Source organism: Podarcis muralis, chromosome 4 (assembly GCF_964188315.1).
Source record: "Podarcis muralis chromosome 4, rPodMur119.hap1.1, whole genome shotgun sequence".
In the NCBI taxonomy this organism is placed as follows: domain Eukaryota; kingdom Metazoa; phylum Chordata; class Lepidosauria; order Squamata; family Lacertidae; genus Podarcis; species Podarcis muralis.
In genome coordinates, this window is record NC_135658.1 from 65,522,099 (window position 1) to 65,539,518 (window position 17,420).

The 17,420-nt window shown below is 40.2% G+C and overlaps 1 protein-coding gene across 6 annotated transcripts in view; it reads left to right on the forward strand.

Moving 5' to 3' along the window:
* Positions 1-17,420, forward strand: part of SH3KBP1 (SH3 domain containing kinase binding protein 1) — a 135,731-nt gene that overhangs the window by 88,005 nt on the left and 30,306 nt on the right. For 5 of the 6 annotated variants that reach the window (XM_077927467.1, XM_077927468.1, XM_028727555.2 and 2 more), the window contains 2 exons: positions 13,553-13,628; positions 14,972-15,066. In XM_077927467.1, the coding sequence (XP_077783593.1) occupies positions 13,553-13,628; positions 14,972-15,066 (171 nt within the window). Of the gene's footprint in view, positions 1-2,275; positions 2,398-13,552; positions 13,629-14,971; positions 15,067-17,420 lie in introns of those variants that run through there. The other variant, XM_028727560.2, reaches the window with a different exon arrangement.

Below are 17,420 nucleotides of genomic sequence, written 5' to 3' on the forward strand. Positions count from 1 at the left end.
ACTTTGTTCAGCACCTTCTCCCTCCAGCATTCATTTGAGTTGAAATGTAGGTATGTGTCACTGTAGTGGTAAGAGGATCTGCCACAATGAGAGCCCATGATTGGTTTTCCTACATAGAAAAGTTAATGTGAAAGAGAAAAAGCAGGATGAGAATCAGACTGTACTGCTCTAGTTTTCTTCATAGATTCAAGGATCATCTAGTCCAAGTGGATCTCTCTCTCTCTCTCTCTCTCTCTCTCTCTCTCTCTCTCTCTCACACACACACACACACACACACTTTATTTCTCCATCCTTCATCCTTCAACCAACTCCAGAGGTTGCCAACAGCAGAGGGCATCGTAAGAGTAAGTTTCACTATGATAGTTTACCTAGTATATAATTACACAGACCAGGGATGGGAATTAGATCCAGCCAGCAGGCCAGATCCTTATCTCCTCCACACCCCCATGAGCCTTGTTTAACAGGTGGGTAGGGCCACCCACCTGTCAATCACATCACAATGATATCATTTTTGCATAGCACTGTGCACAGAAGCCCCGACAATCAGATCTTGCACAGTGCTGTGCAGCTTGCCAGCTGCAAAGATCAGCTGACCACTGTGCACAGAGGTCCTGATGGTCAGCTGACTGTCAGCACTTGCATAGATTGGATGTTGCCCACGGATGAGAGAGACCAGCTTTCTGGTTTAGTGTTGTGTTTTTGTTTTGGTGGTAGCTGCTCACTGTTTCTCCCACTTTCCCAAATAAACTTCTAAAATGAGTTTCTGGGCTGTACTGGTTTCTGGTTTCTGTTTTTTCCCCCCCATGTTGTTTTGACCTTTGGGCTATACTGCTGTTTTAAAGTGCCTTGGAGAACAGGAGGGGTGATGGGCTGAAATTATCAGGCAGCGACTGTTTGTCTGGACTCCCTTCTTCCCAGTACATTACAGTATGACAGTGGGAGTCCTACAGTCCTTGCCCTAGGTGACAATAAGTGGTGGCAGTGGAAAGAAAGAAGTGAGACAGCCCCACAGTGTAAGTGAGCTATTCTACAGGGTTGGTGCTGGAGTGGGAAGCTACAGGCTTTCACAGGATATATCTAATCCAAGGCTGGCAATTTATCCAGTGGAGTTCTTAAGCATTTGGAGTTCTGAAAATGTAGTACAGTTATTTTTAAGAACAAGCTGACTCGCTGAGGGACGACGACGAATGAGGAGGAGGCGGAGCTGGCGCCACAGCATTAAGCTGCTACACACGCCCCCCGGAGGCACCTGATTGGCTGCCTCCAGTGGGCGTGGGTGCCAGCCAGGTAAGGAGGGGAGGGGGCTAAGGCCCCCTACCAGGGGCGGAGCTCGGTCTCCCGCCCACAACCACTCCCCTCTCTTCCAGGGAGGAGAGTCTCTACTGGAAAACTAGAAGGCTAGACTTTAGCTGTTTCCAAATGGTGTATTCCATCAGTTGCTTGAACTGAAACTCATCGTTTAGGAAACTGGGCTTGGTGACTCAGTGTGGGTGGCTTCTTGCCTTGTGTGAGTCAAATCTGAACCTGTTCCACTGCATAGTTTCAGCTGAGCATATTGATGTCTGTGTGACAAATTAGTCCAGGGTTGTAATTATTTCTGTTGATTAAATGTTCAGTGTTCCCCTTCCTAGGGCATAAGTAAACATGATTGGCAGCACTGATCAAATTGTTATTGCATGCATTTAAACATGGTCTGTTTTCAATCAGGGTATTATTCTTCACCAGTTTGGTCTCCTAACATTTACCTTTAGTGCATTATGCATACCTTGGTATTTCCATGTTTTCTCTTATAGTAGCACTACAGAAGCCACATCTATCATCTAGTATACAATGTAACTTAATTAACATTTATAATGCACTTCCTTGTTCCTTTCAGTCGCTCTTCATAGAAACTATGCTCCCTGGCCCAGTACAAAAACATTCCCAGGAACATAGATATTTGATCATTTTTTTAAAAAACAACAACATTTTATAAAATTAAAATAAGGTATTCTTCTCTGGATTCATTTCTGGATGCCTTTTTTAAAAAGTACTTTATCTTTAGTTCTGAAAATTATACCCTCCGCTCCTCATGCTGTCTGTTCTGCTTCTCTGTATGTGTTGTCAGAAGAAGCCCAGGGTTTTTATATTTGCTTTTCTCTCTCTGGAAAGGAGAGAAAACCACTGCTTCGCAAGAAGCAAACTGCAAGAAGTTCCAGGTTTCCTGTCAAGTAAACAAATGTAAGCTTTGTTTCCTCATAGCTCACATTAGCCTTAAAGTGTGACTCAGTTTTAGGCTTGGCCTCCCAGACTTAGTGAGCTCAGCACTTCCAAGGAAGTGGGAGGACTCCTCTTGCTGCTCTTGAACGCTTGCTATAATCTCTAGAAAGGCAGCTTTACTTCACAATGGGAGAAGAGGTATGTCTTTCTTATTTTTAAAAAAGAACTTCTTCGTTTATTTCTGCAACTGTATGTAATGTAGAGTCAAGTAATGTAGAGCACAGATGTTTGGCAACAAGAGCCTTTGCCTGTATCATGGCTTAAAAATGATGTGTTAGAAGTGAGAGACTTTTCACTGAAAGCAGCTCCATCTGTGTTTGTGAAGAAATAAGTAACATATTAAAATAAGTGGCTCCTCTACAGAGGCAGAACGTCCTGGAACTCTCTGGCAGCCTCTTCTCTCCCCCCCCCCCCTTTGATCAGTAAATGTACACAGATGTTTTATGATATTCTCCTTTTGGTGTGAGTTTTTTAACTGTCTTTAATATTGTTATTCAGTTAACTTGTACTATCTCTATGGAAGGCATAGAGTTTCATGTGCTTACAGTGGTACCTCGGGTTAAGTACTTAATTCGTTCCGGAGGTCCGTTCTTAACCTGAAACTGTTCTTAACCTGAAGCACCACTTTAGCTAATGGGGCTTCCCGCTGTCGTTGCGCTGCCGGAGCACGATTTCTGTTCTCATCCTGAAGCAAAGTTCTTAACCTGAAGCACTATTTCTGGGTTAGCGGAGTCTGTAACCTGAAGCATATGTAACCTGAAGTGTATGTAACCCAAGGTACCACTGTATTTTATTATTTAAAAGAAAAGGAAAGAAAAAGAAAGGATAGGGAAGGAAGTCCACTTCCAAAATAACATATTTGTTCCTGTTATTTGTTCTTCCAGAAAAAGATTATTATTTCTGGTTAAAATATCATCACTATTTTGGTTAAAATATCATCACTTATTAGACTTACATCGGAAACCCATTTTGGTAAATGCCATTTTTAAGATGTTGAGAGTTTGTGTAATTATACGAAACAGTTGCCTTGAGTTACAAACTTTATTATTTGCCAACTTTGTAATATATTTGTGTATCTATACGTTTCTAATCCTCGTATTTTTGAAAAGCAGTTGTCTGTCACTTCTGTTTAAACATGGAATGAAGCTACATAGCTCCCTAAATAAATGTATCAACTTAGCATGTGCCGTGGGTCTTCCTGTATGTAAGGGAACAATAGAGAACAAGAAAGAGTTAGATGGAGGGACAGTATTTTTATAGCTCGCTGAAATGTCTGTGGTATTTTGGACATATTTTGAAGTGCAACTCAACATACGCTCAGTGCTACTTTATCGAAGTAAACACTGCTAATTCGTAACAACAACAACACAGACACAATTCACCTGGAACCACTCCTTCTACAGGCAAGCTCTGTTAAAATGAAGAGTGTACCTATCTATGCCTTTCCCATCTTGCTTCATTTAAAAGAGGTCTGTGCAAAAGGTTCCTGGTGGATTGTGTTCAGAAACATTGAGTTGAGATCTTCATTCTCACTGCACTGATAATGTGGGAAAAGTGGAGTAATCGTAATAACATCCACTGATGTTTCAACTTGGACCTGCTCAAATGAAACTCCGTACAGTGGTACCTCAGGTTACATACCCTTCAGGTTACATACGCATCAGGTTACAGAGTCGGCTAACCCATAAATAGTACCTTGGGTTAAGAACCTTGCTTCAGGATGAGAACAGAAATTGTGCTCCGGCGGCGCAGCGGGATGCCCCATTAGCTAAAGTGGTGCTTCAGGTTAAGAACAGTTTCAGGTTAAGAACGGACCTCCGGAACGAATTAAGTACTTAACCCGAGGTACCACTGTAAGCATATGAAACTCTATGCCCTCCATAGAGATAGTACAAGTTAACTGAATAACAATATTAAAGACAGGTACCACTGTAATCGTTGTGGTACAGTTTTCAGCTCTGGACTTCTACTGCAGCAATATGGCTATACAATGAAGGTCCCAGTCCTTGCACACAAGCCCAGTTACTCCCTTGTCATCCTCTTCATAGACATGTTGTAGAGGAATATTAAGATAACTTCTTAGACATCTGAAGTTCATATTGCACATTTCAGAGCAGCTGACAGATTCTCAGCAGTTCTTACTCCTTTTCATAGCCAATGGAAGAAGCTAACTCTTGGATGAGTCTGGAAAATGTGTGGGCTGCCTGTTTCCTTTTTCACTGTTCATTAATGTTACAAATTCACGCAGATGTTATTTTATATGTACAAAAAAACCCTCAAGCATGTGCACGCAGACATACACAAATCCCACAGGCAGGGAGTGATGCGGAGAGGAGGAAACTGTATTGGAGGTGGGCAGGGAAGAAGGGAGCATCCTACCTCAGGGGAAAAACAGAACCAGAGGAAAGGGGAAATAGAGACGTAAGCAGATGGAAGAGATGGAATGAATGAGTGTGTGTATGTTTGAGTGCAAACATCATGCCCTTTGAAGGCATATTCAACACAGTGTATGGTTGACATGAATAGGTTTAGGCAGAAAAGTGTTCTGATTCTAAACTCTTAAGTGGAATCAATCCACTTCAATTTCAGTAGAATTTATTTTCAATGAAACATGCTGCGGGTCACAAAATTAGTGCATGAAATAGCATTTTGGAAATATTATTGGACCAAGGGTCACCACTGAATACCAGTCAGAGAGAAAAATAGACCATTGATACATTGGATGTGCTGCATAGCTGCTGTTGAAGTTTTAGATTTGAAGTTGTTCCTGACCTTTCATGATTTTTTAAGGGATTGTTGAAGTGTTGTTTTGCTGTTTCGAAGTTTCTGTTTGATATTTTATTGTATTTCTCTTCAGTTGTATAGTCCCAGGATCATTCAGTTTTAAATAGCAAAGTTGTATTATATTATCTACTTTTTTTGGATTGCCATCTCCCCATACTTCATCCACAACAGGCTTATTTTTACCATAGTCACTTTGGATGACTGCTACTAGATCCATTTTAGTCAAGTTTCAAGACTGGTCTTAGAAAAGAAATTGGCTTTGCCATTTTGGTAGATTTGGTAGCAGATAAACTGGGAGACCATTCTAATTTTACTGGATTTTAGTACCATCAGCCATGGGCTATGTGGCAATTTTGGGAGAGGATACATTTATTGCTCTGCAGTGGTTCCATTCCTACATGACATGCAAATTTCAGAACCTAGTTTTAGAAGACTCCTGTTCTGGCCCATAAGCATTACCTTGTGGAGTTCCACAGGGTACTTACCTTGTGTCCTGTAACTAATGGAGCTTGTTGTTTCAGAGCCTTCAGTATCCTGATGACAATCTATTATCTGTCCTTTTCTTCAAATCCTGTTGAGAATGCAGTCCCTGAATTGTTGAATCAATAGCATGCTGCATTGAGTTTTGTTAGCATCCATTTGTCTGGAGAGAGACAATAGAGTACACTTCTGGGGGTGGAGTCAAACTGCTGCGTTTGCAGCACTGAAGTTACCTCCCCAGGGTGCAAGTCTGGGCAGTGTGTATGGAGGTCCTGGGCTGCCCAGCTGACAAGACACTTCCTCTGCCTCACTGATGTGGTCCAAGGGAAAGCAGAGCAATGTATTTGGCACCAGTTTGCCTGCAGGAGTTGTCAGAATGAGATGTGCAAAGCGCCATCCAACTTAGGGACTCCACTCCGGAAATGGGTAGGGTTTACTCCTGAGCCTTTTCTTCTACCCAAATATATCCTGCAAGGCAGTGGAGGTTTAGGATCAGGGTTTTCCTTCTCCTAGATGGGCTACCTTCCCAGGTTGACGAGCCCCATCTGCCCTTCACTTCCCTCAGCTGCACATGCAAAAACTGCCATCTTAACTGTTGGACCCACTACTGGTCTCGTCTTCTCAATCCAAAAGAGACTTGATTCGTATGCAGGGGAAGTCCGTTGCCCACTGAGGGTTTGAGACCCATTGGCTACCCTCACCTGGTTTAGCTGGCCAGTCAAAGCCATTTCCCGGGATGTTGCAGAGGCTGTTGCATGCTGACAGCTTCTAGGAGCCACAGGCAAGAGCTGAGTGCAGAGTGAGGACCAAAGGTAGATAACCTATCCCAGAAGAAGCACAATGCGTCCCTCAACGGAAGTACTACCCCTCGCCTAACACCCTATACACCCCTATGCTTCAGCCAAGTTAGAAGTTATGACAGTTGGTGAGATAATGAACCATACAATACACTATTGCCATTCACATAGCAACACTTTGCACATATTTTGTTGCAGAAGATAGCAGAGTTCCCTTTTTAGGAGAGTGTGATTATTTTCCCAACCAGAACTTTTTTCTCATGTTCCTTTCACACTGCGGTACCTGTTGTGCTATGGAACTATGGATTTTTGATCAATACATCAGCATGTTGCAGAAAATTTCGCAGGAGTGGTGTGACACAACTATGAACATCGTTGTTACTACTCCACCGTTTCCACCCAAGCATGCTTGTGCTCCCTCAAGGTTCAGCCATGAAAATGGCAGGAGATAACTGTAACTTCCATTATGTTCTAATAGATTTTTGGAAGTGGTTTTTTTCATTGTGTGAAAGCTCAAATATAATGTGGAAAATAACAGGAAATCATTGGAGAAACAGAGCAAACCGCCATGTGAATGAAGGCTCAGTTTCCTCTGCTTGCTGAATACCATGTGACTGTGTCATAGGAGTTACATGTGGGTTCGGAGGGATATTACTTGAAAATATACTTCTCTGTGCATGGATGGATGAGCAGTCCCAAGAGCATCCCCTGGAGCAACAATACTTTTTGCTGTCTGTGCTAGCAAATGCAAGATGCTTCTTTAACCACCTTTAAGCCTTCTTTAAAATAAAAAAAGTCAGTGCATTATAGGAGCTTATAACTGAAAGTTTGGGGAGCAAGTAAGATGACAGTAAATATTTTGGGAGGATTACCTGCAGCTCTTTACTACTTCTTGTAGTCTTCTATGGGCTCACCAAAAAGAGAAGTTAGATTAGCAACGATTAGCATTAGTAACATGCTTAAGGCACTTCTCTGCTGTATTAGTGTTGTCAGATTTTCAGTTCTGCAGATTTCCTCCCACGTTGTGCAGGCTTCCAAATGTTATGAAATGTGACTCCAAGCAACAAAGCATGCACGTGCACAAGCAAAATCCCCAGGTGTGTTGTAGTGGCATATGCTATGTGTGTGAAGGAAGACATCCCACGGCTCAGTTATACATTTTACTTAGAAAAAGGCCCGTTTTGATGTGAATGTGTCAGGCATGTGAATAATAGGCGTGACTGTTGATGCAACAACTAGTTTGACAGTAAGATTCTAGTTCTGCTTGTTTCTGTACACCTCTGTAAACAAAAAGCTAGGCAATATCTCTGAAACTCCAATGATGTGTAATTTGCAAAATGATGTAGGTTTAATTAGAATCGTTATTATTGGGTGTTGACAGTTTGCAGCATATTCCATATTTTTTGCATCAGTTTAGCAAATCCAAGCAATCCAAGAGCTTTTGATTTATGTTTTATTTATTTCATTTAATTTTCTGATCTTTTTGGTTTTGCTTCTTTATCAGGGAGCAATGGAGAGTGTAATGTACTGACTGGGATTCTCCTTTTCTTCCTTTAACTTTGTGTCATTGGCGTTCTTGTTCGTCTGTGATTTTAATAAGATTTGCTCTGCTTGTTCTGACGGCATCTGCTCTGCCTGAATTGCTGCTGTCCCCTTCCTGCATCCCACATCATCTGGATAGATAAATCTCAGTAGAACCTCCTGAGTGGAAGAAGTTTACATTTCTTAACCATAAGCAATAATTGAGAGATTAGCAAACTAAAACAGACAAGAGGATGATGGTTATAATTTTTTATATACCACTTATATGCCAAAATGGCTTTTGAGACTATCTCTCTAGTACATAATTTTGGAACAAGACAGACCAACTTTTTCTAATATAAGAGAAAAGGATTTGTTGCAGTTGTCATAAAAAAAAACCCTGTGTGAAATGCTTCACTCGTGAAATGAAGTTACAAGAAACCAGGCAGAGGGCCTTCTTGGTTGTGGCGCCCACCCTGTGGATGGGATGAGCGTGGGCAATTGTTGGGGCGAGCAAGTGCGGAGATTGTTCTCCATGCTTGCCCCAGCCACCACCTGGCTCCAGCGGTGGCAGGGCATGGCGGCCCCTTCAATATGTGGGGGTGTTCTGCCCCTTGCCAAAAAATATTGGGGGAGCTGAAGCCCCCTCCGCCCATTATACCTGGTACCGTTGGGTGCTGTAATTCACAATGGTGACCACAGGGGGAGTGCACTCTCTGGTGGACATGGGTACCTTTGCTCCACACAACGGGAAGTCAGTTGTGCAGATTTCATTGTCTATGCTAATTCTACAGTGGTTCATTAGCAAAGTGTAGTGGGAACAACATATGAGGACCAAAGCACCCTCTTTGTGCGTAAAGTGCATTCAGTACTCTCTGCCTGAGAGCAGACTTCCACAACTGCTGCTTCTAACATTTTTTTCCAAAGCATATAGTTGCTTGTATATTTGTTTGAACAATGCAAACATGACTGGAAGTCTCAATTTGACAGATTCTCAATATGGTTTGGAAGTTTGATTGATAATTGATTCTCATTGTTCTTATATTCTGTATCTAACCTATGCTAAATGAAGTTACAGTTTGGGGCTGGGTTAATCCAGTGGACTCAATATATGTCAGTTCACTGCCAATTGTCGGCCCGTCATGTGTGCAGCATCTGCTATTCATATGATTAAGCTTTGTGTACTGCATACTTACATTTTAAGTTGCGTTGAAAAAGCTTACATATTGTGATTGGTCATTGGCCACTGTGAGAGCAGGATGCTGGCCAGATTCCTCTTATGAGTGCGCATGACTAGCTGAGAACAGAGAACTGCTCAACCTAGGCATTAATTTCAAGCCTCTGACACAGGCCTGATGGTTGTGTTCACTGCTCTCAAAGTACAATTTGATTTAATGTAGACTACAGTATATATGTCAGAAAACAACTGTTGTTGATTTAGGACTGGTACTCCCAGAAATTTCAGAGACTAACTAGACTTGATGTGAGCAAGAAATAAGTAGACAGATGATAATCACTGCACCCCAATTTCATTAAAGTTTTAGAGACAAATGATTAAAATACAATATAGGCCAAAGGGTATTATTTGCCATTTCTTCATTAGGTTAGTAGTATTTCAATCTAATGCATAAAGGTTCTAATTCTCTCTTCTGTGCTATTTTCATCAACGAGGAATGTACAGAGGAGACAGAAGAGTCTATATAATGGTAGAAAGCAAACATAGTATTTCCCAGTTGAGAGAGAGAGAGAGAGAGAGAGAGAGAGAGAGAGAGAGAGAGAGAGTGTGTGTGTGTGTGTGTGTGTGTGTGTGTGTGTAATCACTTTTTTTAAGCAACACAGAATAAAATATAGTACAAGGGCCTCTCTCTTTCCAGAATAACTGGTAAACAGCTAACTAAAACAGGATTATAGGATTTCTGAATGAGACACCTGCCATACCTTTCCTTCTAGCTACTGTACTGCATAGTTTACCCCAGCTCCTCTCACACTATAAATTAGTGCTTAGTATTATACTTAGCAACATGTAATTTGGAAGTCTGTGCTCAGATCACTTCAACAACATTGGATATTTTTATCCAGGTAGCAAAAGAAAATATATCACTGGGTGGAATAGCTATCTTAAAAAAAGAAGTAGTAGGCAGAGGAAGGAATGGTAACCAGTTTTCTTCCATTATTTAAAGTATTAACTACTAGTCTGTGTCATTTGCTTACTGATGGATAACTGTTATGTATATTTTCCTCCATGGACAGAGGCAGTAGTATTTAGTTCAGACACAAGCCTGTAAGGCAGGCATAGGCAAACTCTGGGCCCCCAGATGTTTGGGACTACAATTCCCATCATCCCTAGCTAACCGGACCAGTGGTCAGTGGTGATGTAGTCCCAAACATCTAGAGGGCCAGAGTTTGCCTATGCCTGCTGTAAGGTATAGAAAACCCCACAGGAAATCCAACTTTGCTTTCAAACATCTGCTATTAGGCTTAACTGCAACACTTCACATTTCTTGTATTTCATAGATTTCTTATTTTTCTCGAAATCTCGTGATATCTTCTTATTTCTTTGCCACTGGATCATCTAGGTCCTAGATTCTAAGATGATTAAATTCTAGTAGCTATTTATCTAAAGGGTAGTTGTATATTACAATAGTTTGCTCCAGCTGCCATGAGCCTCAGCCAGCATGGCCAGCAGTCTGCGATAATGAGAGTTGTCGCCTACAAAATCTGGAGAGCCCCTGGTACCCCATCTCATGTAGGCAAAGGTTATGGATGTCGCCCTCTATGGAATGACATTGGGAATAGAGTCTTCTCTGTAGGGGTGCCCTTACTGTGTCATTTCCCCCCTAGAGGCATAGATGGTTAGGGCATTCCTGGGGTCTCAAGGTACGGAGGAACGATGGAGCGTCTCCAACTCCATCGTTCTGCCCAAACACTGAGGTCCAGCACCGAGGGCCTTCTGGCAGTTCGCTCGCTGCGAGAAGCCAAGTTACAGGGAACCAGGCAGAGGGCCTTCTCAGTAGTGGCACCTACCCTGTGGAACACCCTCCCACCAGATGTCAAAGAGAAAAATAGCTACCAAACTTTTAGAAGACATCTGTGTTTTATACTATGTTGAAAAGGTCCTGTGATTACTATGTAATGTAGGGTATTTTGTAAATAAATAGATAAAATATTTCTATCTAGCTAAGGTTAAATAATGTGCAGCACAGTTAAAGAACATAAATCAAGTTATACTATAGCAGCAGCTCTTCTTTCCCCCTCTGTATACTCTATATTGCTACTGGGATAACCAGTGAGCCACTTCTGATGAACTTGTCAACTGCATTTGGTGAGAGAGTGGGACTGCAGCTGGTCAGACCATAAACCACAACCACCTGTTCCATTGGACATCCATGTGTGGGCAACTCGTTCACGTAAGCCCTACATGCTAAAAATATAAAACACGTAAGTATAAATGGACAGATGATACCTAGACTTTAAGTGGAATCTGAATCATATTTTTGAAGAGCTGTGTTGATAGGTTTCCTCAGGCTCCCCTGTTCCATATAGCTGGTACATTCATCAGAACAGGCTGAATAATAATAAATAACAAATAATAATGAAAAATCTGTTTTAAGCATCTTTAGATGTGATAATGCTGTGGAGCAGAACGTGCAAATTTCATGTGTTCTTCGTTTCCTCACTCTTCTTGTCCAAAATAGAACTTTCATATCTCCACATTTGAGGTGGGAATGTGAAAGTTCTAATTTGGAAAAAGACAGAGGGCATAAACAGGAAGCAGGCTACCATTGTGCTTCCTGCATTTTCCACATAATTATCATGTCTGAAGAAGAGTGTGATGTAAAGAGTATAATTTTTAGTCTTAGAATCTCTGAATCAAAAGTGTTGGTGTTTAAAATACGTGCAAATAAGAAACTAGGAGTTGATATTGAAGTCTAGAACATGTAGATAGGCTGTTTCTTGATATAACAAACCACAAATGTACGCCAAGATTAATATGGGTGTTGTTTGCAGTAATCCTGTCCAAATCATATTATAGTGCACACAGCTTCCTTTTGCATTCTTCTGTGCCCCACCCCATTTTAATCTTAGAGTTCTTTGCATAGTTTTAAAATTACCATGCCATTGTGTTGGCTTAATTTATGATGTATATGAAGCCATTATTAAACACGGAAAAAGTAACTTTTGATTTCCATAATCATTGAGGCCTACCAGTGTAAATTTTGTGTGACTTTTCATTGTGATATAAAATGGGAGGATAAAAGATCTCAAAGAGCCCTTAGCCAGAAATCTCCCCTAATTTCACCTTTATTTTTATTTGTTTCTTTCTTAAGCCTGATGATAGTGAAAGGTTCAAATTCAGACACCTGAGATGAGAGGTGCTTGGTGTGTTGTGTTTTGAAATGCTTCCGAGAATGGCAAGGACTTTTAAAGAACCACAGCATTCATGTGTCCTCTGTGTAACATCAGAGGGCAATATAGTTGGTTGCAAAAATAGTACTCTGTATTTTATGAGATGTCAGAAACATAATGTGGCGGAGATGAAATGAGGGGCATTCTGTTAAGTGGGGCTCTTAATCTGGAGTAAGAACCAATACTTCAAACAAAAGACACATTAAAAGAAAACATCTGGCAACCCTTCTGGCAGATGACATCAGTATAAAAACAAATGGACTTAATTGGCAGGATCACCTCTTTGCCCCTTCAAGCATAAAACAACTATTTCGCTTTTCATACAAACAGCCTGCCAGAAGACAATTTGCTCCCTTGCCACCATGCGTTCTTTTATGCAACCATTTTAGCTAATTAATTAAATTAGTTCATCAGACAGATTTGCCCGACACCCTCATAAATTTTGGATTATCTCATTTGAGATCCTCTGCTTCTTCCTAATGAATTCTGAAAAATGTTCTTCCACAACTAAAATCTGGGCTATGTGTGTTTAGATGATAGTGTAAAAGAAAAAAAGGGGGGGGGGAGAAGGTAGACCTCTGCAAGCGAATAACTCTATTTTGGTCTTTTATATAGCATCTTGTTCCTCTGCTGTTTATTTTTTTTTCAGGAAAGGTCAATGTCTTGTCAATTCTCAAGAAGGTGAGCTGCTCCAAAGCTCAGTGTCCTGCTGAACTGCACTTGCCTATAGATATAAAAGTCAATAATCCTATCTCAAATTGTTCAACTGAAGTTGCTACTTTGAATACCAGAACTTCATTGGTAGTTCTTGCATCTGACCAAATGCTGCTGACATCACTGGGTTCCATATACCAATTAATGTATGCAGTGTTGTTTCTTTTGGGTGTAGCTATTTGACAACTTATATCCACAGCTTTTTACTCCCAAGTGAAACATTTTGGAATGATTGGAAGTATTTAATAGTCAATTATTACTGCATAACATGCGCAAGTGCTTGTGATGGGATATTCAATTGTCAGCAGAGCTTTGATACTTCATATGATTACAGGGATAGAACTTCATTGGCACAGAATGGGATGCAATTATAAGGTCACAAGGGGGCAGTTAACTAAACAATTACATTTCTTAAAGGAATTCTGGCAGGTAAGGCCTGAGGGAATAACGTCAATAATTAATCTTTAAAAAAAAACCAAAAAACAATGTATTGAGCAATGACATGAATTGTGACGTTATGTTCATTACTTTCTTGCTGATTTTTTGTTGAGATAGAATAAAATAAAGAGGAGTTGTTTATATGTTTACAGACAGTTGGAAAAAGAATACCCACAGCCACAGCAGTTCAGGAGCCAGCGAAAATAGAAGTGGACAACAGGACAAAGGGTAGGTCTTGCTGCTGGGATACCCCTCCCTTCTCTTTGTGCTCAGAGCATCTAGGTGTCTGGGGAAATTCGGGGAACTTTCATCTCTTAGCAATTTTCTAATTTCAAAAATAATAAAGAAAATATGCCACAGGGCTTTGGGCTAAAGATGCTGAGAGAGAAGACATTTTGCTTTACAGATTTTAAAACCTGCATTGTTCTTTTATATTATAACCTGATCCCTACCACCAAATATTGGATTAACTTGCACTTTAAATTCTTAGAGAAATCCAATTTGTTTTGTGTTTTTCCTCTCTTAAAATGTGCATTTTGCAGGTGTGTCTTAGCGAAATAAACACACACCTCTTACTTACTCTCTGTGTTTGAAAAACAGATGATAAAGTCTCCAAGAGGAAATAAAAATAGTAGGGTATTTCTAGCGCAATGAATAATGGCTGAAACCTATAATTAAAAATGTTTGCTTACCTTTGCTTCATTGGATAGAAAATGACTTGTAATCTGGTGTCTAAATTATTGTTAGTTTTTCATACTTTACATACTTTTCTACTTAGACAAGTTTGTTGCTAATAGCTGCTGCCCCCTTTAAAAAAAAAGACGTTTCTGGAAATCAGTGATTTAATTATGTTACTTAAAATGTTGAATTACTAGTATTAGCAATTCTTTCTTGTGGTAACAAATCAAAGGAAGAGAGGAAATAGAACTGAAGTATAAGAATGATCATTAGTAAGATTCATGTGCACACATTTCCAAATAGAAATCATAGGGCATAAGTTTTACTGCTTATTTATTATTGACATGCTCAGCTGACCACTATGGGGAACTTGTCTCCCATATCTCCCATCCACTCATGTTCCTTCCCTTGGTTAAATTATACAGTACCCCTACGTATCAAAAAACCCCATATGCCTTCTCTTTTCTATAAATGTTTTTTTTTTTTTTTTTGTAATGGCATAATATGAATGTTTATGTAGAATTGTTATGTATTTGTGTAGTAAAAACTATTAATTTAAAAATGTTAATGGTGACCTCCCACTTGACTATGTGCATAGCAAGGCTCTGTTATTCCCCGTGGGAAGTGGCTGCACCCAGCCTTAGTGTGAATGAGAAATGAGCACAGCCTTTCCAATTAAAGTATTTTAATGGAATGGTTCTGGCTACAATAATTTTATCAAATGACTGTTTCTGCAGAAATAATCATTATTTTTCTCTATCTGCTAAAGTGCTTCATACATTTTTAAAACCAGCTGCCTAGAAAAAACGTTGGGAAATACGTTTGTTTCAAAATCACACGGGCGTTTTGGTAGGACAGTATATTGAAATACACTGTTGTTGTTTTTCTTTCAGTAAAGGAATATTGCAAAGTTTTATTTTCATACGAAGCACAGAATGAAGATGAACTGACAATCAAAGAAGGCGATATTGTCACCCTTGTCAATAAGGTAATTGTAATTTTTCTGGTTTTTTTTTAAGTCATGTGTTTCATATGAAAATCCAGTTGACACTTGATAATCAAGTTGAGTGCTTGTGTGTGACCATAAGGCAAAGTTTTTAGGTTGGTTATTCTTCAGAAGCATTATGTGTCTTTGAAAGGGTCTCTCAGTTTTCCTTCTGGTTTTCTGGTCCTCTTTTCCTTCCACTCTGCAGTTTTAATCTGAAATCTTAGGTGCAGTACTGCACCCAGAGCTCAGAAACTGCTCACGCTAATGAAATTCCCTCTCGCAAAACACGCCTACAACAATGGGAGTTTTGAACACTGATTAGTGTATAGAAAATTATTATTGATCACAGTTCTGACACACACACACCCCAACAGTTTTCAGAGGGAGGAGGCATGTACCACAATAGTGATCATATTATTCTCACTTGATTTTCATTTAAAAGCTGCCTTCTCTGATGGCAGCTTCAGTAGCTGAGCTCTGACTGCCAAGCTTCCTCTCCACCGTGTCCCAGAAATGTGTTGACACTAGCATGTCCCTGCTAACATAACCCCCAAGGCACTCTAGGAAGGAAACTTGACAATAGGAGTGTGGCTATGCTAGCATCAATCCCAGGGGGTTCTGGGAAGAGAAGCATGGAAGCCAAGAGCTCTGGTGACTTCTAAACTGTTGAGAGAGAAGGAAAATGGATAGGAAGCAATAGCTGCTGCCATGATATGCATCCCTCCCCTCCTGAAATTGCTGTTACAGGGAGCAGAAGTTCTATGTAAACTCACCCTTCCAATTGAGCAAATCAGTGAAATGGGATTTGCTACAGCCCTACCACAAATTCTCCCATCACTGATACATGCCAACTCACAAACACACAGAAATAGGTATGCTTTGATTTTTTAAATTATTGTTTTCATTATTATTAAAATTTATTACCTGCCCTTCACCCCAAGGTCCCAGGGCAGGTTACAACAATTAAAACACAACATTTTAAACAACTTTTAAACAAAATTACAGAAATAAGGTGTGTCCTCAAGTGTCAAAATTTAGGGGTGCGTCTTCAGCATTCGCCAAAAGCTGTATAATGAAGGTGCCATACACACTTCTATGGGAAGGAGTTCCATAATTCAGGGGGTGGGACAGAAAATACCTTCTCCGAGGCTACCACCCCCTGCTGCACTTCTGAGGGTGGAGGAATAGCCGAGAGGGATTGTGTAATCCTTTATTGCAATAGAATGAAACAGTTCCAAATATTGCTTTGAAATCACCAGTGTCCATTTGACACTCTTCAAGCCTGTTATTCCGGTATAATCTTCTATATCATGTGCAAGTTGTGTGGAAATAAGTGCTCTTAGAACTAGAAATGGCTTCTGCTGATGTTTTGAATCAAGAAAATAAAGGAAAACCTTTCCAAATAATTTAACTCATGACTGGTGGAGTTGGATTTTGAAGCATTTAGGCATGCAAGTTATTCAGGGGAATAAGTATTTAAAGAATAGTTTCTGTAAATCAATATGAGAATTTTTCTCTCCTCATTAATAAGCACAATGTTGACACTTTATGCGCAAGAGTTGCTATTTTTTAGTATTTTCTGAGCACACAGAAAACATGTAACTATGTCTTTCTTTTTTCCAAGAGACTGAAAACTAGGTCAGTGAGCATCAGATAAGATCAAATGAAATGAAATCTTTCAGAAACTTGTTTAGAGGCTACTGAGCTGTTGCATGACAGGAAATAAGGTGGCTAAATTGAAAGGAAATCTATTATCTATTTCAACATGAAGTGCAGCACATTTGTATCAGAAACATGATAATGAAGTTCTGAGACATGATTGTCACTTCCATATAACTGGGATCCAATGCCATGGTAATATATCTCTCATTCAGGTTTCCTCACCTCCCTGCTCCTTTGTTCTTCAGTCAGTAAAAACTGTGCTAGTGGATTCAAGGATCCACCAGAAACTAACCTCAAATGGGTTGCCTCTGCCTTCAGTCATGTTGAATATGGAAGCAGAACCCTTCTTTGCATTCCTACTGGCTCACCATATTTAATATGGAATATAGGTTGAGTTGGCAGACCTGTGGCACTTCAGATGTTGTTGGACTACAACTTCCATCAACTCTAGCAAGCATAGCCAGTGGTCAGGGAAGATGACAGTTGTAATCTGACAACATTGGGAGGGGAAAAGAACATGACAATTTTTAACTAGTTAAATTAGCTGACATTTCATTTGATCAGTTGTAGCTCATTTTCCCTGGACACGCTTCATTTGTTTTGGTTCTTGGCTCTATCGTATAATGTGGAATGAAAAACCAAATCTTAAAGATGACCTTTCCATCTAACAAAAAGTGATTGTTTTTAAACTG